Genomic DNA, 24,825 nt, shown 5'->3' with positions numbered 1-24,825 from the left:
CCGAATTACTTAATTCGGTGTTTATTTTGCTGAATTAACCCTCTCCTCATTGTCCACAATAACTTCCCACACATCATATTCTACCCACAAACTCATATTTTAATAATATTTAGCTTAAACACTTGAAAATTATGTAGAAAAGAGGAAAGAAATTCATGAATTGACTCATTATTTAGTGGTTTGAAGGCAACATAAAAATTTTAAAAGAACCCCTATCTGATTGCATATTTCTCATTTCTGTGTTGTATCCTGTAGCTTGCTAAAGTTGACTGAGATTCATTTGTAAAAAAAAAAAAAAAAAAAAAAAAAAAAAAAAAAAAAAAAAAAAAAAAAAAAAACCCTCCCTAAAACAATTGTTTAACTTAGTTTAAGATAGTAATTATATTTTAGTACGAGGGCTTCAATGACTTCTTTTCTTCCATGGAGAGCTGACTCAAGTCCTTTTAATTTGGGTGATTAATGCACGTAACTGGAATACTGATTTAATTAAGCCTCTGAAATTTCGAAAGAACATAAATCCAACTAATAAACTGGTGCAAGAGAGACGCAGAGAGCAATTCACTCTCCAATGAGAGTTCATGCACTTAAACTGGTTACAAATACACTATACAGAGTGTGCTGACTGAAGAATCACTCAACCCAAAATATTTGGGTTGCACTAGGAAAAGAGAACAAAATATCATATACAAAACATTATCTATTTCTTTCATAGTTAGGCCACCACGTACATAACATGCTGGGGAGAGAGAAAACATCACCCAAGACGCAGGTTATGCAGATCTATGACTCTCCGGTCAGCGTCTCATGCAAGATCTCCCCAAGCTTTACGTATAGAGAATGCTGCTCCTCGAATGTAAGGTTCATCAATATCTAAAAAGCAGTCACGCCATCAGCTAATGAATCTTCACATATTCACTCATTCAATTAAATGGATATCCAAATTTTATGCACAAACATGTGAAGACAGTACCTGGTCCAAGATCCTTTCAACTGAGAGGCTTTGTGGCACAACAAATGACTGATGATAGATGTAAGCAAAGACGGCCATCACCATCTACATTTGACAACCGCATTAGTGATTAGTGCATGACAGCATCACTTGTAAACAACCAGGTTTATTACATCTTTCAGTATGATTCATTTTGGTAAATACATCTTTCTCTTTTCAATAAAAGTTGCTAACAGTAAAAAAATAATATATGGTTACAAACAGAAATAAAACCAGCGTGATATCATAATTTCCAGCCAACAATGACAATATAACTAACCACACATGCATTAGGCATGGTAATCAAGTTTATTTGAAGAATAAGACAATATACTACAAACCGAGATAGGGGGAAGCCATGGTGAAAACACTTTCAATTAGTAAATGCATAGAAATCCGGAGGATTCATTTTTCATCAAAGCTTACCTGGCAGTCCATTCTATCTGTAATTCCACCATGTCCAGGAATACTATCACCAAAATCCTGTAGCAGAAGAGGAGAATTATAGCAAATACTGTGAACATCTTGGAAGCTAGCATCTATGTTTGAATCACTTGATTAGAAAGTATCAAAAGCAAACCTTGATTTTAAAAGCTCTTTTAAAACCACTAGCAAAGAAGCCTCCAAAAGGTGCTATTATAGATGCAAACAAGCCAAGACATAGAGCATGCCATTGAACTGGCAAAATTGAGATCTCTTTCCAAGGAAACTGTGAAAGACAACAATAACAAGATAAATTAGAATTTGAGTTTCTTAACCATTCAGAGACTCAAGATCCACATCTCGTTTGCTATAACTGGAATTCCATAATCAGTAAGCTTTATATTAACTCGAGTTAAATAATTCCACATAGCTCAAACAGTGGATCAATAACCATGTTTTTGACCTTTAATAATTGGATAAAGCTAGTGGATTTACCAACGTAAGGGAGTTAGAAGTTATAAGAAAAACTATTGCTATAATTTTATGAGTAAATTCACCACAAACAAACCAAAAGGCGAAGTAAGGCAACCATCAACTTTTTAAAACTAACACGGTTATACATGAAAGCATATGTATTTTACTCCCAAAATTCATGGCAAAAAATGCCTGTCAGATGAGAAGAAGATGATATTCTTGTGGGAAGGCTGAGGGATATCTATTGAAATAACAAAAATACAAATAGTTCACAACAGAAAAAATATGAAAAAGATTGCATGAAAGACGTGAAAGAAACAAGCTTGGGTTGATAAACAGTAATCTAACCACTGCTACAACTCAAGCACTACATGCCAACTTTTATGGTTTAGTTTAGGAATATCAAAACCAACTTGAACCAGCATCTAGATGTAGTATCAGTGGTCAAATTCAAGGATGCAACCATTATATATAATATATAATATACGCCTAGGATGTGTTCGTTTGCCATCAGCTTATTTGGCCTTTAGCTGATTAATTTTTTCTGAAAGTGGGCTAACCATAAAATTTGGAGACATGTGAGTACATGCAATGTAGTTTGGTATGCTATAAAAAACAGATTTAATTGCATTCCAATTTACTCACCCATTGAGAAACCCATCCAGGTAAAGTATGTTGCTCAGACTTAAACAACGGACCTGGATCACAGTGAAGCCAACCATTTGATAAATCCTGCATGTAATAAAAACTGAGAGATATAAGTTTCTTCAGAACTGATCTATTATGCCTTTCAAACATCAATAACTTACTTCCATGAAGTTACCTTTCTTGGGCATGTAAACCACTGAAAACGACCCATGATGTTTGCAAGCTGCATGAAAAAGTACAAATACCAGATTTTATCGATATCCATTTGCATACAATTTTGATGTTGAACAAACAAACATCAGTAAAAAGCAAGGTTTCACCCCAATTACTGTCATAGTAAACAAACATGAATGCAAGAAACATAAAGTCAAAAAAGTTTTAAAGCATGAAAAAGAACAATTTTGGGGTGAACTAGTGTTCTATAAGTGGATTTGAGGTGAGATTTTTGTTTGAAGCACTAAAAAAGTAACTTCAGCCTATCTAGAAGAAAGAAAAAAGGATTTCAGATGCATGTTTTGGGAAGACATGAAGACAGGTCTGTTTAATGAAGAGAAAAGAGAATGTACATCAACATTAAGGGCCAAGGAGTAAGTTGCACCTTTATGAGTATTTGAAAAATAAAAACAGCTGAGTTGTGACAAAAATGACATTTTCAGATCTAACTCTGTAGAATTTAATAAAATGAATTTAAATAAACAGAGGTAAAAAAAGCATTAGGCATAGTGGAGATCCAAAAATAAGGAAAGACATAAGCATGAACAAAACTAGGCAGTAATGATGTGTCTCCTGACCATGTCCCATAACTTTGTCAGCGAGAAGTAAGCACTGACACATATTATTCTTGTCATAAATATGATAAAGTTATATAATCATAGTTAGACAGGTTAATCGTGCTGCTTAACACTAATTGGAGTAATAAATATGCTATTTATTTATAGGCTAAAATGCAAAATTGACACTCTAACTTTCTTCAGATTTCATTTCAGTCCTCTAACTTTGCTTTCATTAATTTTAGTCCTCTAAGTTTCAGATTTATTCAATTAAGGCCTTTCCGTTAACTTTTGTTAAAATATTTTGAAAAAAAAAAAAAAATCTAGAAAATATTTTTCAATCATTAATTGATTTTTTTTTTAATTTAAAAAATTTGAAGAAAAATTTATAAAATTGAAAAATTAACAACAACATATAACAAAAGTTGATGGAAAAACTTTAATTAAATAAACTTAAAAGTTAGAGGACTGAAATGAACAAAATCAAAGTTAAAGGACTGAAATGAAATCTGAAAAACTTAGAAGGTCAGTTTTGCATTTTACCCTTATTTATATGATATTTAGAAAATACATATTAGGAACTTTCAGATGCGATGAGATCATCGAGTTAAAGTAGCTTCTGAGCACGCACTCACACACGTGCTTAGGGGCTCTTCAAATTTTTTAATTTCTAAAGGTTAATAATTTTCATTCAACATAATTTGGAGTTGCTACATTTTTCAATCATTTTTCAGATGCAATGAGACCATCAAGTTAAATTCAAGGCCAAATATAATGATTAATTAAAGCCACAAAAAGACAAGATCGATGCAAGCCGTATTGTGAAAACTGATGCATGGCACCATGTTTGGTGGGTAATAGGTCTGCAACCATAAATGGCCACATCTGACTGAAATACTAGGTTTACTCATAGGATTACACTTTCTCAAACTTAGTCAGCAAGCAAAATAAACATAATAAAACAGGCACGATTACCATGACCAAGGAAAAAACCTATGCTTACCACAAATGCAGAGATTATAGTTGTAACAGATGCTCCAATAAATCCCTCCCAAGTTTTCTTTGGAGATAACTTGATTAAAGGGGTTCTCCCAAAAAAGAAACCAAAGATATAAGCAGCAATGTCATTGATAACTATAAGAGTTGCTGGAAGAAGAAACCTGCATCAATAGCCAATATCAGAATCTAAAAACTTGTTTATGAACCAGATGAAACATGTTAAAGAGAAAAAAAGTCTTAACACAATTTGTAATACAAGATAAAAATAAAATACAAATGTTCAAATGTGTCAAGTTCTATAGGGGACACAAATGGACTGTAACTGGTGCTCTCCTTGATGCATCTCATGAAAGTAAGGAACTTTTTAAACACAGTATTGTTACCATTCATATCAAAATCTATGCTTTTACAGAGGAGGTGGACATCATAGTATTTGCTGTTCTGGGAGGTCCTAACTTTAATTGATAGGAATAGTAAAACACATAAGGAAAATATATTACCTCCATGGAAGCAAAAAATAAACAAAAAAATTCATGTTGTTCAATAGGCTTCTCTATTGGTCTGTTAAATATCCGCTTGCTGGAGGGTAAGCCATTTTAGTCAAGCATAAATGATATGGGAAGCAGTTAGGATTCTCAGAAGATCCAACAACCCATGCATGTGGAACAGGGTGCCATTTGTCCTGCTAGATCCGTTTTGGATGGATTTATCATTAAAATTCATAAGCAACTCAACTAATATCACCTATATGCCTTGGCATTGGCTTATTAAAGACATCCGTGAAGAAAACTTACATTACACAGTGCCAATTATGGAAATTGTAAGTACTCAAATGCAAGTTTTAGAAAAGAGGCTACAAAAGACAAGGCCCTCAAAACAGACTACCATGGGAAGTAAACAGAAGTTGAGGAATGGCATAATTGGTCTGCAGGTTAGAAACCAGACTTCATCATCAATATCCAAAATTAATTATTATTTCCTAAGAAGGTTGAGTTACCAGAAAATTCCTTCAAAAATGTTGGCAACAGTGAAGGAAGACTGTGCAAACACAACAATTAGAATCATGTGTGTCCATGCATACTGGCCAAACTGATACTTGTACATCTTCTTCTTTAATGAAAGAATGAACCACATAAAACCTGAGCCCCATTAAAAAGATATTGTTATCAGCAGCTATACATTAAAAAATAATAGTACGAATAAGAACGACAATAACCCAAAAAGAAAAGCATCATGGATATGCAAGTTCATTAAATGCTAATTACATTATAAGTATGAGAAAATTGCATACAAAGAGGGTGTTTGATATCAAGAGTCCTCAAAGCCATTATATGAAAGGAAAAAGAGAACACATCTACCAACCTGTAATATATAAGAAATAACAGATGGCCATATGATACTTGAAAAGGCTGCTCACAAGCTGATATAAAAATCTATCTGTAGTCACGGTATTGACAAGCCGTTGACTCAGAAAGCGGCCATATACAAATAGCATCGCAGTGAAGAAGAAGTGCCTGAGCACAGAAATTGAAAATGAAAGAACAATATATAAGACATAATAAACAAAATCTAATTTTCAAGTCATGTTAGTTGACTACCATAAAAAAATAAATTAAAAAAAAAAAAAAAAAAAAAAACAAAAACAAAAACAAAAACAAATTTCAGTAGAAAATAAATGACATTCTTACCAATTTAATAGCCTAAATCCCGGGAGATGACTATCTTCATGAGATTTCCTAAGTAGATTGAACAGCTCTTTGGCCATATAGATTTGAATAACAACAACCATAGCAGTAATATAGAGATGACCCATGTAGACAATAAACATAAAGCCCCCAATCATCCAAATTGATGAATGTGCACGGATCCACATTGATCTGTATTTATTACGATCATGAACAAGCAAATGGCTTCCATTTGGTTTGCTATCTTCCGGAATAACCTGACAACCAAGAGAAATTGTTTTTTTTTCAAATTGTATATTGAATCCCATGCCTTCAAAGAAGACAATATACCACTTCAAAATTGTTTACATTAAATTTCCCAAGAAGCTAGGTAGTGATAGTATCCAAAAGGGATGAACTTCATATTAAAATTCATCTTCTTTTTACTTTTTTTTATGGGAGATGCAGATTACAGAAATTAGCATCACTAAGCCCCTACCTATAAAATGAGGGATGATTCAAGCAAAAAAAAAAAGACCTTACAAGATGAGATGTAACAAAATTAAACATTGGGATACCTCCATCAGACGTACTAGACGAATTTCATTGTCTGCCAACTTTTTCAGGGCAAATATATACATTAATACATACATAAATACATATAACCATACCCAATGAAGATCAGATGTATTACAATGCAGAAAAGGAGTACAAGTAGACATTGATGTTGACCAACCTCATTTGAGCGTTTACGATTTCGAACACGACCGGTAGGAGTTGACGGAGTGCTAGTACTATGATCCTTTTGCATGGCTCTCCTGATTAATTTTTATTCTACAAGGAAAACAACAAAACAAACTTCAAACACAATTTCAGGGAACACAACAGCAAAATAGATTTACAGAGTAGAAAGGGGGCAAACCTTCAAAAAAAAAGGTTATTACAGATAAATTTGATAAAATGGAATTAACTAACAGCAGGACTTAAGTATGGCGTAGAATCAGGAAAAAAAATATATATATATATATATATTCTATTTAGCATGAACTAGGTCACACTGCAAATTTTAGCACAAAGGCTGCCCCAGCGTCAATGAAAAATAAGTAATCATTAAAGCAGCCAACTCACATGGAAAAATCCAAAGGCAAATCCGCTATATTGACTTGAGCATGGTACATAACACTACTTATCAAAAAAAAGAGCATGGTAGATAACACTACATATAATATACTTCCATTCAAATGAATGAGTGAATCATTGTAATCACTTAAACATTGCATGACCACACCAAACTAAACGACGGAACCCTGATTTGTGTTTCATTCAACAAACATAATATTTTTCTCCCTATTGATTGCATCTATAACCCTAAAACACAGTCAGTAAAGCCTAGATACTGGTCTCATTGAACATGAACAAACCATCTTAGCCAACATTCTCTAATGTTTTCTTCAATGATTACAACCTCATTCTTAGAGATCATATGATGAATGGTAAAGTTCCTTTCTCATAATCAAACTCTAAAAGCATTCCAAAACACATATTTGGTCGGGAATACTCTTCAAATATGTTTCTGACAAACCATCCACATTTTGATTAAAAATGTCCAAATTTGTGTTACTTCACAAAGCCAATGACTCTGGGTCAAATGACACTTTCTATTCCCACAAGAGTGGTAGGAGGTTGAGATTGCAAGTTCAAAACCTTTTTTTTTTTTTTTTGATTGTTAGATTGCAAGTTCAAAACCTATTGGATGTGTGTGTAACTTACCAACACAACAACAACAAAGCCTTAATCCCAAAACTATGAGATTGGCTATGGATCCTCAATAGAGTAATTGGGATCATTCACTCGTATTCTTCTCCGTCATTCTATCTTATCCAAAATCATTTCTATCATTAACATTTAATTTTTTAGTCCTAGTATTATTTTTGGTTCCGTTACATCTTTTCGTTCCCTCGACTTGGATCAAAATCACTCTTCCTCACTGGTACATTAATCATTCTCCTTGGCACATCTACCAAACCATCTCAAGCAACCCTCCTAATCATTTCATTAATGGGAGTAAGCATGATCTTTAATTGAATTTCTACGTTTCATTATCCTATCTTTCCTTCGAACCCAAGGAGTTGCCCCTAATGATTCGCAAGGCCTCATGCGTACCACGAGATATTGGGTTCAAAACCCCTAACCAGCATTGTGGGGCCACACCAAGGGATTCCTCTTTGTAATTGCCTATTGTGTGTGGGATGGTGGGATTAATAATCCCAGAATACACACCCAAAACACTCTCATTTTACCTACACTCATTTTATGAACATATTGTTTCATAATAGCCCAAAAATTCAGTTACTTCATAAACCCATCAAGCATTTGCCTATCACATATTCACATCCTAATTTAGCATACAGTATCATTCCAAGGGAAAATAATGCCAAACAGGCAAAGTAACCAAACCATAAGTTCAAACAACAAAAAACACTAATCAATAAACCCATTTCCCATTTGAACCAACAACTTCTCTTCACTATACTACTTCCAGTTCCACTACATTACCCCCGCACTTCCAGCTCTAAACATACAATAAAGTACCAAACTTCACCATATTTTCCACTGATACAAAGAATTTTTTTTTTTTTTTTTTTAAAAAAACCCCAAAATATTTAATCAAACCAACAAAACAAAGCCAAACGAGCATACCCAGAAAAACTACAAATTCAACGGAAACAAAAAGAACAAATCTGAATCACACATACCTTGTTGACACCAAAAATTCAACCTAGAACAATAGCTACCAAACCAAACCACAAACACATGTATGTGAGAGAGAGAGATTAGATTGAAAAACCTGGTGGGTTAGGCTGAGAGTAAGAGAGTTAAAGAGAGAGAGAAAGAGAGAGGTGGAGAAGAGAAATGAAGCAAAGGGAGGCGAATAGAATACGAATAGAATAATAGGGGAACCAAAGCAAAGCCAGACAGAGAGAGAGAGAGAGAGAGAGAGAGAGAGAGAGAGATATCAGATTAATTTTGTTTTTGTGAAAAAATTATAAAATCATTGAAGTGAATTTTTGGTTTCGGTGTGATAATAATTAAATTTCACCCAATAAAATAACGCCACATCAGCTTTTTTTGTTTTTCACATATTTAATAAAAAAGGAATCTTTATTAAAAAGAAAAAAGAATCTGTAAAAATCTGGAAGTGGAAGGGGTTTTAACAAATTTAGCAAACATTTTCATTTTATTTTTACTTTGAGGAGGAAGAAGAATTTTTTTTTTTTTTTTTTTTTTAAACACTGAATTTTGACTTTAATAGATTTTTAATGGGTTGTTATTGTGTGTGCTAATCCTTATTCTTTTGGGTTTCTTTAGTTCTTTATTGAACTTAAACTCTTTGACATAATGATTGGATTTGCTCTTATGATTCCTATCTTTAAACTTTAATATTTAATATTTAAATAAATGCTAATTGATTATTTTTAATTTAGAGTTTACTTGGGAGTGTGTAGCATTTAAATAAATATTAAGTAGCATTATTTTAGCATTTATTTAAATCATTAGTAATAATGAGTATTACTACAACCATAAACTATTTTATAACATTTTTACAAATTATTGATGTGACAAATTCTTATTAGTTCTAATATAGGTCCACCACTAATATCACATTTATGTTTATCAATGATTATTTGAAAATTACTAAAGCCACATCAGCAGTTTGTAAAAATATTATAAAATAGTTTGTACCTATAGCATTACTCTAGTAATAATATGATAAAATTCAATATCATTCACTTCATATTCATAAAAAATTATTACAATTTTAAGTGTTCTAGAATATAACGTGGAAGTGTACACTCAACTCTATCATATGTCAAGAGCTTTGTAACTAAATTGGCATTTTCTCATGCGCAAAAAAAGGGTTCAAGCTGTAAGGTTAGTAGTATATTGTAATTATCTCTTAAAAATACCCCATTATCTAATAAATATTATTTAGGGGTTGAGTTTACTTGAAGAGTTTTTTCAACTCAATCCACTATGGTGGGTTAAAAAAAATCTAACTCAACCCAACCTATCACAAAGGTTCAACTCAACCTACATGGATCGGGTTTGACCCATGGGTTGGACAGTTTTTTTTTTAGTTGCTATTATTATTAAATTGAGCATTAGAACAGCACCATCACAAATAAGAGCAAATTTATAATCAAATAATCATGAGCATAACACCAAATAAACACAAACTATATGAGGAGAACTTGGGGTTTTGAATTTATTTTGGAAGAAGGGAAAAAAAAAAAAATAACAAAATTATATAATATATTTTTCTAATATTTTTTTTTTAAATTTAAAAATATATTAAATATAAGTAGCTCTGGTCAAGCTAGGCAAATTTTTAAATTTCATAACCTGAACCCAACCCAACCCATTGTAAAAAAATAATTTCATAACCCAACCCAATCCACCAACCCTTAAAAACTGATCCAACTTGGTGGGTTGGGTTAGGTCAAGTTGGTTTTGGCGGGTTCATTGCACACCCGTAATATAACTTAACCTAACCAAATACAATAGTTTGGGTTCTTTTTTATATTAAAAAAAATTAAGTTGGGTTAATAATGACAAATTTTCAACACGGTAATTTTCAATGACACAATGTTATTTGTCAGTTTGGTTTATTTGGTACTTTATTTAATATAGTTAATTTGATTTATTTTGGCACTTTCAAAGTTCCAAACTTTTTTTTATTAAAATTGAAATATTAGATCCAATTATATGAATTGTAATTAAGCCACACAAAATGATCTTAACTCAGCAGTTCTTATGAGTTAATTTTTATTGAAATAAGTAGATTATAGGGATGGGGCAGGGGGTTGGCATTTCACAACTATTAGAGAATTACTACTAGATTATCATTTGAGATTTTTCAATTCTAGGAACTCATGTTAGAGTGAAATTTTTTCAAATGCCAACTCGATGCATGAACCTCAAGACTGCTTAAGCTTTAGTTTTCCACTGTGTGGCTTAATGGTGAGAAATTCTTGTCAATTGTGACCTATCACACCTTTGAATTTAAGAGTTATAGATTCAATTAGTAACAAATCTCATTATTGCTCAAGCACCACCATACACAACTAGGGTTTAGGTGAGTGGGGAATAATGACCAAACATGTGAATCCTCTTTTTTTTTTTTTTTTTTTATTAAAAAAAAAAAAAATCTTTAGTTTTCCGTATGAATAGTTTTTCCATTATAGGGGTAGAGATAGACTACAGCACTATGGCGATGGCAAGATTGCTAATTGAGGTTGAACATTACACGTGGTAAGGATATAAAACTAGCACGTATGGATTCTTTTCCGTTTGGATTGGCTAATAAGCGATTGATATGGCAATTTTGAATTTTCGGGCTAAGTTTGTTTTCAGTTTCTTTTTTAGGGCCCTTGAACTTTGTAAAATACAACTAACTTCCCATAAAGTTTTGATATATTTAGTCTAAGTTTTCATCAACGAAAAAAGAAGATATATTTAGTCTGAGTGAAGCATGGACTAAGGGAAAAAGGTAGCTATTTATCAAAAAAATATAAAAAAAAGCAAATGGTAACAAATAACAAGGGCTTTTAATAAAAATAAAAATAAAAATAAAAGGTAGAATGTTTGATTCTATAAAGAAAATTGAATACAAACAAGTATGCATTAGTCACCTAATAACTAACATATAATCATCATAATTTTTTAAAATAGAATTTGTGATGTGTTTTTGTATCACAATTTCATTGCCTCTTTTGGTGTGTGTGTGTGTTTTATTAAAAAAAAAAAAAAAAAAAAAAAAAAAAAAAAAAAACTAACATATAATTACATACATTTGACATTTGAACATTTTACTTTGCGCGTGTATATATATATATATATATATATTGACATATGTTTGTACTTAATAGTAAATTAAGTGGTTGAACAAATATAAATATCAAAAATAGCAGCAAGTACAATTATGGTTAGATTGCATATCAAGCTGTGACAAGCATTTTATAACTCTTACATTTTGTCGAAAATTTTTCATATTATTAATTAAAAAAATAAAATAAAGAGAGAGAATATATAAAATTGGGCACTAATTGACATGATGCATTGATACACATATGGGGAATTGTATTTAAATGAAAAAAAAAAAAAAAAAGGTCCCTTCATATTGCATATCTTACAATTTCGATTTATAAAAATGTGGTGACTAGACACTCAGGTTCGATTCCCGCTACCAGCAGAAGTCTGTTGGTGGGCATCACATCCCTAAGCGTGTGTAATCTGCCCAAGAGTTTAATATAACCATAAACACCCCCATTTTCGATTCTCCAAAAAAAAAAAAAAAAAATCCCTCAGCAAAAAAGAGAGAAGAATCTATTCTCAAAATTTGACATGACAAGGACATGTGAGGAGGAACCTGCATTGACAGCATTGTTGCTACTTCATAAAATGTCTTTAACTTTGTTATTAATGGTGCTTTTCCACAATTTTACTCTTATTAGAATCTAAAACATTGGAGGTCCACACAATTTACCCAGATTCCTCAAGTCTATTTGAGCACCAGGGGTGTTACCTAGATAGCCTTTTGTTATTACATAATGTTAATGATATACTTATATCTAACTAATTATTACTATTATGAAAGAGAACTTTATTTGAAAAACTAAACCAAACCATATACAAACTAAACCCCAGCCTCCAAGAAAATAACTTTAGCAAAACTCATAGGACTAACAGCCAAACCAGAGAGTATTTATGCATACAAGTTTCCTTAAAGCCATACTAGCTGCTCTATTAACCTAGCTAAATCAAGAGGACTGAAGAGCTTAATTTAGAAACAAAGTTAACCAATCTTCATAGTGATGGGTTCAAATCTTAAGAGATGCTAGTAATTCTTATTTCTTTTTTATTCAAAATATATAATTCCTTTTTTTTAGATGCTAGTAATTCTTTCTTTTTTATTCAAAATATGTAATTCCTTTTTTTTTTTTTTGACATGAATAACATCTACTTTCGTAATGATGAACTTTAATTCTTATTGCAATAATGCAATCCTTGGTACACATATAATGTATGTCATGCAAGCCAAGTTATACAACTTAATAAATAAGTCTGCGATGAGGGACAAAGTACAATAATATTACATTAAAAAAACTTGGAGATCAGTGGCCCACCTTTAGCTGAAATGCTTCACAAGTGGATTTTTTTTTTTTTTTTGATAATCAAAAAGGGGGCGGGGGCTATCATATGTGACTTACCCCTTATGGTGTGACCTAATAGGGCACCCCCCGCTAATGTTGGATTGAGTCATAGCTATTGTGATCGGGGTGCTACAGACCTCACTCTAGCACCCCAAGAGAGCCAGTGGATGGGGCGCAATGCAAGCCAGGAACCCTCCCCCCACATGGTACCCACCACAACTCAAACAAGGGACCATAAGCTTGCCTGCAGGATCCCACACCAACTGGGCCACCCCTCTTGGGGCGCTTCACAAGTGGGTTTGCACAATGATCTGGGTTCAAAATTATAGAGTGCTTCGAATAGTTCTTATATGGGTTTGAGGGTGCAAGCAGAGGTGGTAGACAATAGACATTACCAACTTTTGTGGGTGTGGTCTAGACTCTGGAGTGCACATTGTCTAAAAAGATATACTGGCATGCATAAAGATTAATAATGGATTGTTTGGATGACTTTTATAGGTGGTTTAATTACAAATTTTGTCCAAATTTTTTGCCCAATGTTTCAAAATGGCTCTTATTTTTTGAAATGTTTCATTTTAGTCTTTATACTTTAAAGTTTGTGTAAAAAATGTTCATGTCGTGAGCTCTTGATTTGATTTTTTCTCTCCAAACATATAATTAATCTTTTTCCCTCTTTGCTGCTATCAATTTCCTTGGGATTTAGCTAAATAATGTCAAACTCAAAATTAGATTGACCTTTTTGTTACGTAAAAATATAAAGACTAAAATGAAACATTTTAAAGAATGTGGTTTTAAAATATGAATCAAAAATTAGTAAGGACTAAATATGTAATTAAACCTTTCATGTAATTTCCAAAGGCCACATATCAAATCATGGCCGTAACATTTGATAATTTTTCGCATGTGTAAGTGTCAGAGACTGTGACCTCCAGTTGGTCTTGTTTCAAAGCCATGCCAAAGCATATATATATACCGACATCGATCATCTCTAATCTATGGCTCCAATTGGTCTTGTTTTAAAGCCATGCCAACTAGCATAAATACCGACATCATCTCTAATCTTTGGCTCCAATATTCTTCGTGACTTGCAAGGCATTTGATCTTGAAGGAGCTTAGTAGTAGCTAACCCGTTATGAAACCGGGCATGGCCTTTTTTATGGGTTTTAATTTTTTAAATATTAAAATTATGCAACATCACTCAAATTGTCAAGTCATTAGTCCTCCAGATGGGCAGTTTACAAAATGACAAATGGAGCTCATTTTTTAAACTTTAGAGACAAATAACACTCACCAAAAATCATGTAGCTGAATTGACATTTCTTCATATATATACAAATTGATTGAAGTATAAAAAACGCTTACCTGAAACTAGAAGGACCAAAATCACTCACCTGTTGAATTTCAAGAACTAACCATGTATTTTGGTGTTTTTTTTTTTAATTTTTTTTATTTTTTTTAACATATATATTTTAATAAATAAATAAATAAAGAATAAGGATTAGTCGCTTCAGTTTAGTCCACAAAAATCCTTGAATATTAGTTTTAGGTTTCTAAAGGCATAAATATCACTCTCAAACATTCCCAGTGCAAGCAAAGGGGTTTCAAGATGCTACTATGGGCATGAGAATCTACGATAAATAATATCTCAATTGTGTCATCTTCCTTCGAAATTTCCGCCATATTTTGCACGTCCTGTTGAATCGGTTAATGGGTCAATTTTTTTTTTTTAATTTTTTAATTTTTACAAAATAGAAATTTTACTCTAATCTAATTTAAGTATATATATGAAACTCTCTACTAAAAACTTAAATCTTGACATTTTCTTCCCATACCCCATAATCACTTCTATTTGTAGAATGACCATCGATCACGCTAAGAATGTGCAATGGTTTTTATGAGTCAGTTGCTGATATGACCACATTATTATATTCGTTTCTTTCATAATGTGACAGTTCTAGGTCACTGCAGGAACTGTATATGCACTAAACCTTTAGTAGTTCATACCAATCAATTTATTCTTTACAGATGCCAATCCAAAAATGAGTGGTGAAATGTTCTTGTCTCAGTGGATGTCTTAAGCAGAATGTCCTTTATTTAACTATATGACAAAGAAAGATCCCCCACACACACACGGTCAAACACTCAAAACACAACAAAGAAAGATTATATTCTGAACTATATATGCTCTTTCTTCAGTGGTGAAAAAGGAAACTCCAAACTGTACAGAGAACATGGATACCCTTACTAGTTCCATGAATATGGAATTTGCATGCATTATTACGTTACGTGTTTTTGTGTACTACGTATGTTGACATGACCCCCTTGGTTTTGTCATCAATTATTGTCCAACTTCTGATTGAGCAATGCCTTGTCCTAGTATAAGATGATGAATAAGCCAATACTGGATTCATTTGGGTTTTATCATTAAATCCAAATGACAAAATAATAGAGATCAATGGCTATGTTAAAACCATAATAATTCAATAGGGCAAATTCATTTATCTTCAGTGACACACTTCAATTAAGCTAGTTTTATATTCCAAATTTGCTCTAATATCTAACAATGAGGATGGGGGAGGAAAATCACTAAAGGCCCATTGGGTAAGGGCTAGATCCCGATTTTGATGTGTCCGGCCCAGGAACACTCGAAGAAGGTCACTTTCCCCATTATGTCAACATTAATTACCCTACCCCATTACCACATCAGTAACATTGTGGGTAGTACCATATGCCACGTCCCCTATTAGTTTCTCACTTCTTAATATATAAAAAGCGGCTCCGCCGCTACAGTACTTGTACTGTACATCTAACGTATTTCATTGTATATGGTAGTTACAACAATGCTTTGGTTTCGTGAGTATTTTTTTTTTTTGGGACAGGCTCCCCTCCCGTTTATAATTCTCCTGTTTTCTCCCGTTTTAATTTAGATGACTAACACGTAGCACACATAATATCCAAGGGTTAAAAAACGTTCACCTCATATTAAGCTTTTTCTCTCAGTTTTTTTCTCTTCATTGCCTCTTTCTCTAACCAAGATCATCATCCTCAACATCTCTTGCTCGCTCTCTCATTTTCCAAACCTCTTATTATCAAGAGAGTTCTCAGAGATCATCATCCTCAACATTTGGTGGACTTCTGGACGGTGGCAATTTGGACTGAAGTAGGATTCACTTTCTTTCCTCAAAAAATAAAACATGAATTTTTTATTTTATCCCATCAATTTTCAATGTCTTGAGTTGCCATTGTTATGACTTCTCATTTTCCCAGAAAATAAAAAAGACCAATTAGCCTATGATAGTGTTTGCAATGAAGTAAAAAATTGTTAACAGACAAATCCAAATATGCCTCTTTCTCCGACCAACATCATTATTGACACCTGCGTCTAGATTAGAGCAAATCACTTATGAGACTCTAACTTACAATCTCAACAAGTTTCTCTCTTTGTATCACCGCGCCACAACAATAGCAAATTAGCAATGGCCTAACCCCAGCTCATACCAAATTCGCTACCCATCGAAAGTCCCACTCCAAAAATCCATATCACCTCTGATCTAATTTTCTGCAACAACTGGCTAAAAAAAAAAAAGAGTCACCTGTAAGCCATTAATCACACACAGCGCCTAACCCATGTTCATTCAATCAGTATCTGCAAATGCCAAAGAAACCAACTCATACCCAACTGGAGGACCTCCCTGTTTAGTTTTGCACCGCCACCAAACTGAGTCTTGATGCTCTCAACCATTAATCTCACCACCGCTTCAGTCCAAACTGCCACCGTCCACCAAAGGATGAGGGCGATGTTGCTGATCGGCGAAAGAGGCAGATAAGAGAGAGTAAAAAAAAAAAACAAAGAGAGAGAGAAAACTTAATATGTCATGAACCTTTTTTAACCCTTGGATTTTATGTGTGCTACGTGTCAATCATCTACATTGAAACAGGAGAAAACGGGAGAGTTATAAACAGGAGGGGAGCCTGTCCCTTTTTTTTTAACCCTTTTGTTTAAGTTTTGCACAGTAGCTACAGTGCCAAGCAGCACTGTAGCTACAATAGTTGCATTTTTTAAGTCTTCCGTTTGTATTTTATATATATATATATATATATATATATATTGTTATACTGACACAACAAATTTTACAATATTTTCACAATTATTGACGTGTTAATTTCTTACAAGTCGAAATAAAATAATAAAATATGAGATTGTAGCCAACTACAACTGAAAATAAATATTTTAAAAAAATGTTACAACACTTATTGTTATCACAATATTTTCACAATTGTTGAAATCTCAGTTTCTTATATATCAAATAAAAAATACTAAATCCACAACATTTTAACATTAATTTCACAACAAATCATAGGTAAGCAATTATTGATGAATAGCACTAGAGCTACAGTGCTTTTGGTTTATTCAACTGGCACTGTAGCTACAAGCCTAAAGTTTTCAGTGACCAACTACAACTGAAAATAAATGTTTTGAGAATAACAATAACAATGTTATTAGTTTAAAACCAATAATAACTTGTCATTTAGAATTTGTTCTAAAAATGTTATGAATGTAGTATTTCTCTCAAATAAAATAAAAAAAACATCTATTCAGATCCTAAAAATGAAGATATTGTGAAAATATTGTGATATTTTGTTGTATTCTTAAACTTTTTTTTTAATATAATCAAATTAGGTGAGTCAAAATTCATGATTTTACACACAAAATTTATATTAATTTTCTCACTACTGGGGTAGCACGTGCAGCCAACGCTAGTTATGGTAAAAAACTAAAAATGGTCACCAACCCCACTAACGAAATCCAATAAACACTCACTCAAACAATCATTAAAAGAAATTTACTCTGGTTTTTACAACTTATTGTTTTTTCTTAAGATTTTTAAGAATTCTTGCCCTGACTTGACTTTTGGAGTGCTTCTCTTTTTGCATGCTCTTATTTGATGTGTCTCTAATTATCATACATTCCTATTCAATTATGTGATTTATATTCTCATTATCTACAAATAGAATTTCACTTTTTGTGTTATACTTTATGCTTCATTAATTATGGTATGTCATATGCTTTGTTTTTTTTATATTTTAAAATCTAGTTATTTTATAAGAAAAGTTAAATAAATACATGCTAAGTTGCCTTTAAAAAAACACAAAAATAGAATCTAAAAAAATGAGACAGAGAATTTATATTCATATTCAACCCTAAAGTGGATAATTTACCACTTTTAATAACAAACACAATGTGTAGGGATAATTTACTATTAGTAACAAATACAATGGATAATATTCAGCAAAAAAAAAAAAAAAAACAAATACAATGGATAATGAACACCTAATAACAAAGTGTACGATAATAACTAAGCTACTATTGTCCTCGTGAACATTGCTCCTCTAGGCTCCTCCGTCTCTAATCACTTTATAATCCCTTCAAAAATACTCATTCAATCCCATTTCTCATCTTGGCATTTTATTTATGATTTCATTTTTGGTTCGCTAATTAAGTTGCTTCAATTAGAGAATTCAATGGGAGCCAAATTGAGCAGGGTCAAGCGTTCTAGTTCAGGAAGACAGCCTAATTCGGTCAACTCCAGTTATGGTAACATGACTCCGGATAGGCAAATGAAGAGACCAATGTTTCACTCACCAGAAAAGAAGAGTCCCAAGGTGGAGTTAACTCTAGAGGAATGGCTCATGGCTTCTCCAGATAGACCAGATTACTGCAGCGAAAGTGAATTGTATGTATTCAGACCCTGTTCAAAAAGGGTGCACCCATCTTTACCTAGAGCTAGAGGCCGTACTGCTTTATCCTCTAAAGCAATAGATAGCTTCTGCTTGGAGAGAAGAGTACACATTGAAGAAAAAGCTGAAGTAAAATCAGAGGTTTCTTCAATACTCAGAACCAAAAGTGGGAAGTTGAAAAAGAAGGTGCGGTTTAGATTGCCTGAAGAGGCTGACATTATCATATTTTGCTCACCACACTACAAAACGCGGGGGCCTTGGGCCGCGTTTTTTAAGCCGTGGCTATAAAAAACGCGGCCCAAGATAGACTGAAGCCGCGTTTTGTAAAAACGCGGCTTAAAAAAACCTTAAAGTCGTGTTTTAAACACGGGGCCATAGAAGGGTCCTGAGGCTGCGTTTTTTGGAGCTAAAAACGCGGCCTAAGAACCTCCGTATTTAATTTTTTGGCAAACTCTTTTTTTTTTTTTCCTTAACTGTGGCCGCATTTTTAAAATGCGGCTCTAGTATACCTGAAGCCGCGTTTTAAACGCGGGGCCATAGAAGGGTCCTGAGGTTGCATTTTTTTGAGCTAAAAACGCGGCATAAGGACCTCCATATTTAATTTTTTGGCAAACTCTTTTTTTTTTTTCCTTAACTGTGGTTGCATTTTTAAAATGCGGCTCTAGTATACCTGAAGCCGCGTTTTATAGACGCGGCTTTAGTTTGGGATGGGGCCGCATTTCTTAAGCGCGGCCTAAAATTTTTGCCTATAGCCGCAGGTTAAAAACGCGGCTTTAGGCTTTGTATAAATAGTAAGCTAAAACCATTTTCAACCCTAGCCTCTCCCATCGCACATTAGCCTTCATCTGTCAAGCCCGATCTCAACCCTCACCCTCCAAGCCTCCACTTCCAAACCTTTCGTCTCCAACCTCTTGACATTTCAAATCTTTGGTTGTTGCACACAGAAAGAGAGAGAGAGAGAGAGCGAAACGCAGAGAGCCGAAGAGAAAGAGAGGGAAAATAGTAGAGGTAATTATATTTTTATTTTTTGTTTTCAATTTTTGAATTTAGGGTTTTAAGTTCTGTGTTAAATTTGAATAGAAATTTAGGGCACACTAGCTTGGTGGGTTTAGGGAAAAGATTGATGAGAAAGAGAGGGAGATTGGTGGGTTTAGGAAGAAAGTTCAGGAGTCAACCAGCTTGGTCTTAAAAGGGTTGGTGGGTGTTAAAAGGGTTGTTCATGAGAAAGTACCGGCTGGAGTCAACCAGCTTGGTCTTACCCTTACAGGATTCCTTTATCTTCATGCTCTTTTCATTGAAAAAGGTCGTATTGAGATGACCTGGGTTGTCTTGAGGAAATTTGGATATGATGATGATCTAAAACTCAGGCGATTTTCTTCCAGTTCCATCTAAGCGTGCTTCTGATTAGGTTTATCCCACTCTCACCTTGCTTTTGTTCTTATAAAATTACATTGGGGTCTGCTCTACTTTGGTTCTTTGGTAGTGACATATGCGAGATTGTTTCTCTCTCTCTCTCTCTCTCTCTCTCTCTCTCTCTCTCTCTCTCTCTCTCTCTCTCTCTCTCTCTCATTTCACAACCTTTTTGTTTTCATGCATTTAACTTAGTACTTGAACTTGATCACCTACTCTCTCTATAAGCTTAGGAAAAAAAATATGACTTTACGGATAATGGAAACAGGTATCTCTATTTATAAGCCTTTTGTAAGCTACAAATCATGGCTTCACTTTAGTTAGATGTCATCATTAATCCCTCTTGTTTGAATGATGAAAACTTCCATAGTAGTGCTAGTTGTTAGCAAAAACTGCCAGTAGATGGCTCACAATTCGCACAATGTATAAAAAACTTAATTAGAAGCATAGGCTTCTTTCTGCAGAATATATGTGTTGGCAGCAATTGAAGGAAAATCCCCTAATGGAAGATTTCTATGAAATCTTATCATAACCAAAACTTGATGCATATGTATTTGATATATTTTTTTCTTGAGCTCTTTTCTGGCTGCATCAACAATTCTGGCCATTCATGTTGCTTGATTCATTCAACATTTGATAAACTTCAATGCCTTTTATGCTTTCCAAGTGGTGCTTGGAGGTGGTCAAGATGCATCAGCTGTTATGACAACTGATCATCATGCTGGTAAATTTGAGGCAAAATTCTATGACAAGGTAAATCCTTCATTACTTCCATCGAAGTTCTTTGATGATATAAAGGTTCATGTATGTTTAGTATCTCTGGTAAATGATGTCCTCCCATTTTCATATGGTTAGATTCTTCAAGAAGAAATTGGAGGTGTAAAAGGGCATTTTGGACAGATAAATGCTTTGGCTTTCAACCCATATGGGAAAAGGTATGGTTCTTTACGTTCTCTCATTACAAAATTGAGTTTACTAAACTTATATAAAAAAATTTTGAGTTTCCTAAACTGGTATTGAGCAAAGGCTTCTCCTTCGTTGTATCTGGTATTTGATAGATTAGCATATTGTAATGGTGGGATTGATGGAGAGAGAGGATTTTTGCATTTTAGTCTGAAACTTTGTTGGTACATAGTGATTGCTGATTGGAACTTTCATTTCACTTCCATAATTTCATTCACACTCTTGAGAATGCTTTATAATATTATATTGTTTCCTTAATGAATTGCATGAATTTAATTGGCGGATGCTTCATAATGGTAGTGATTTTGTGAGTATATGATATAGTTAGGAAGAATGTTATGAGTAGATGCCCTATATATTTTGTGGGGGTTTCATGGTAGCTACATATCTGCCTACATAATAATTTGTCTGCATAATGATCTGCCTACATAAGGACTATTTGGAATACACAAGGTGTGTAACCAATTGGCCTAGGGAAAAAAGAAAAGAAAAGGGGCTATAGCCGCGTTTTAAACGTGGCTATAGCTTTCACCTTAGGCCACGTTTTAAACGCGGCTAAAAGATGTCTCAGAGGCTGTCACCAAGGGAGCTATGGCCGCACTTTTTAAATGCGGCCTAAGGCTGCGTTTTAAACGAGGCTATAGGACCTGGTCTTGAGCCGCGGTTGAAAAGTGCGGCCATAGGGCCGTCAGTCCTATAGTCACAGGTTTTAGGCCACATTAGAAAGCGCAGCCTTAAAAAACGCGGCTATAAGCTATAGCTACGTTTTTTTGACATATAGCCATATTTTAAAAATGTGGCCATAGAACCTTTTTTTTGTAGTGCCAGAACAGTGATCAGTATTATTGTTCATGATGTTTGTTATTTCAACTATTAAGGACTTCTATTTCTATATGTTGTTGTTGGGTTTATATATAAGATACATACATGGAGAGAAATTAAGCTAGCTGAAGCAGGAAGAATGGTTTGAGAGGAAAAATAGTGTTGCATGTGGAGTTTCTAAATGGAAATCCCAGGAGGGATATGGTTGGTGATCCTATAGGTACAAAAGTTTTCAGGAGTTAAATAATTTGTATGTAATAAAATAGATCGTTTCAGCATGCACGATGTGATGAAAAAATTATTTAGGTCAAATAAGTCTTTACATCTTTGCAAAAAAAAGAAAAAGTCTTGACATGTCTAAAAATATACAAGTCAATTAAATAAAAAATAAAATATATAATTAAATTATGCACAATATACATTAAATGCAATTTAATTTAATGAGTTATGTATGACATAAGAGTAATTAGAGATAACAGAAAATGCATTAGTCAACTATATAAATATATTACATGTTTTTAGAAATAATCTAGGAGGACTATTAGTCAAGGGAGCCATGGGGGCGGGGATGGGGTAAGATTTTAAGCCCACACCACAAGACGGGGCGGGGATGGGTTTAAACTTTTTAGACCCACCCCGCCCCGCCCTTCCCCATACCCACCCCGCCCCGTCCCGCATTACTAAGAGTTATAATTGTAAAATTTTCATATCCTAAAATCCTACTATTTAAACAAACATATCGATATTAGCTTATTTTATTCTACCCAATGCAGTTTTCTGCCTTTATTTTGTTATGTGTTATACTATAAGATTTTTTATTTTATTTTTTATGATTGTCTTGTTAAATATTTAGATATATTATTCATTTTTTTTTCTAAAAATTGATTTGATTTGATGAGATAGATTTAGTTATAATTTCAAGTATACTTTTATTAATGAAATAGATTTCATTAAAAAAATTGTATTAGTTATAGGGCAAATTAACAAAAAGTAGAGTTTTACGGGGTGGAGCAGGGTTTCGTGAGGCCCCAAGGGGCGGAGATGGGCTGAGAAAGTTTTCCCCGTCATGCGGGGTGAGGCAGGGATGAGAAAAGACAAAACCATGCGGGGTGGGGACAAAGACCCCATCCTTCGGCCTCGCCTCGCCCCATTGCCATCCCTACTCTATGTCATTGGTGTATGTGCACAAGTTAGGGTGTATATTTTATTTTGTTTAGTCTACCATTGAGTCTATGATTTCAAAAGCTAGTATTGATAAACTGGTGAGGAGGGGGAGCTTTGTTGCGAGTGGTAAAAGTCAAGAATCGGATTTGGGTACGTGTACTATTTGCTTAGAGGAGTTTTCATCATCACCAGAGGCAAAGCTGATTCGAATGGACTGCTCTCATGTTTATCATCTACCTTGCATGTATCCATGGCTGGAGAACCGGAGTACTACTTGTCCCTGTTGCCGTTTTAATATCAATTGATTATCTTGTTTCATATTTTTTTCCTTTTGGGTTTTAATTTTGTTTTATGATATTAATTGATTATTGATGATATGGTTATTTTTTAGTTTTTATTTTTCTCTCCATTTTTATGAATTTTATATTTCATGGTGTTGTAATTTGTAAATAACAAAAAAAAAAAAAAAAAAAATCCCTTGAGATTTGGCTTTGTTGTTTTTAAGCCCACCCACCTCTTATATTATCAATTTAAATTTTAAATCATGATATATTACAATTGATCAAAAAAATTGGGTGAAACTTGTGTCCAGTGCATTTTTTGAACACATGTCCGCATTGTAATATATCCAATGCAAAAAGGCACTAGATACAAGCCATATCCGATCAAATTGACCCTTTGGTCCTACTTGCATGGTAAGGCGCAGAGTCCAAAACACATACTTAAATCTTTCCTAATTTTTTTTAAACTATTAAAATTCATTTTAATACTATTTTTTCTAAAATAAAATTTAATTTAAAAAAATTGTACTAGTTATAGGGCAAATTAACAAAAAGTAGAGTTTTATGGGGTGGGGCGGGGTTTTGTGGGGCCCCAAGGGGCGGGGATGGAGTGAGAAAGTTTTCTCCATCATGTGGGGCAAGGTGGAGATGAGGAAAGACAAAACCATGCGGGGCGGGGACAAAGACCCCATCCTTCGGCCCCGCCTCGCCCCATTGCCATCCCTACTCCATGTCATTGGTGTATGTGCATAAGTTAGGGTGTATATTTTATTTTGTTTAGTTTCCTAATATAAAATATATATTGGATCATGTTCTGTACAGATAGGGTATGATTTGAAACTCACAGTCCATGATCATTACTATTAGTTTGAGATATTAATTTCTTTGATAGGTAGACAGGATTCAAATTTCAAAATCCCTTTTTTTGATGACAAAAAAATATCATTAGTTCATTACCAATTAAATTAACTCAACTTATTCATGTAAAAAAACAAAAACAAAAAAAACCTTTATTCTTACACATCTTTCTTTTAAGTTTCTAGTATATACTTAAATTAACCCAACTTACTCATGGATTTTTCCAAGAAAAAAATGTTTTCACTTGATTTTGCGTTATTGCACATGATTGATCTTCTATTTTCTTGTTGACTCTACAATTTTAGTGATAACATATTTTGAGAATTGAATAAAATTCTTAACTTACATAAGACTAGATTGTAACCCAACAACATAAGACTAAGATATTGTAGCCCAAAACAAACAATA

General features: G+C 33.5%; 1 protein-coding gene and 1 long non-coding RNA gene across 3 annotated transcripts; one reads left to right on the top strand and one right to left on the bottom strand.

Annotated features, from left to right (window-relative positions):
* Nucleotides 1-549: 549 nt before the first annotated feature.
* On the bottom strand, nt 550-8,973 carry LOC126726965 (phosphatidate cytidylyltransferase 2-like). Of its 2 annotated transcripts, none has more exons than XM_050432399.1 (12): nt 8,723-8,973; nt 6,703-6,800; nt 5,991-6,244; nt 5,665-5,816; nt 5,300-5,441; nt 4,307-4,463; nt 2,709-2,756; nt 2,531-2,617; nt 1,569-1,697; nt 1,415-1,471; nt 971-1,054; nt 550-870 (listed from the first exon to the last, which is right to left on the bottom strand). In XM_050432399.1, the coding sequence occupies exons 2-12, from the start codon at nt 6,775-6,777 to the stop codon at nt 781-783; spliced, it is 1,275 nt and encodes a 424-aa protein (XP_050288356.1). In that variant the 5' UTR covers nt 6,778-6,800; nt 8,723-8,973; the 3' UTR covers nt 550-780. The 2 variants fall into 2 exon arrangements, with proteins under 2 accessions (XP_050288356.1, XP_050288357.1); XM_050432400.1 differs by having other exon boundaries at nt 8,815-8,973.
* An 11,474-nt stretch (nt 8,974-20,447) lies between these two features.
* Nucleotides 20,448-21,536, top strand: LOC126729171 (uncharacterized). Its single transcript, XR_007656529.1, has 2 exons — nt 20,448-21,082; nt 21,185-21,536. It is a non-coding gene; the product is annotated as an uncharacterized LOC126729171 (long non-coding RNA).
* Nucleotides 21,537-24,825: the final 3,289 nt, after the last annotated feature.

The sequence above is a fragment of the Quercus robur genome, chromosome 5 (assembly GCF_932294415.1).
Source record: "Quercus robur chromosome 5, dhQueRobu3.1, whole genome shotgun sequence".
NCBI lineage: Eukaryota > Viridiplantae > Streptophyta > Magnoliopsida > Fagales > Fagaceae > Quercus > Quercus robur.
This window is presented reverse-complemented; position numbering and strand designations above follow the sequence as displayed.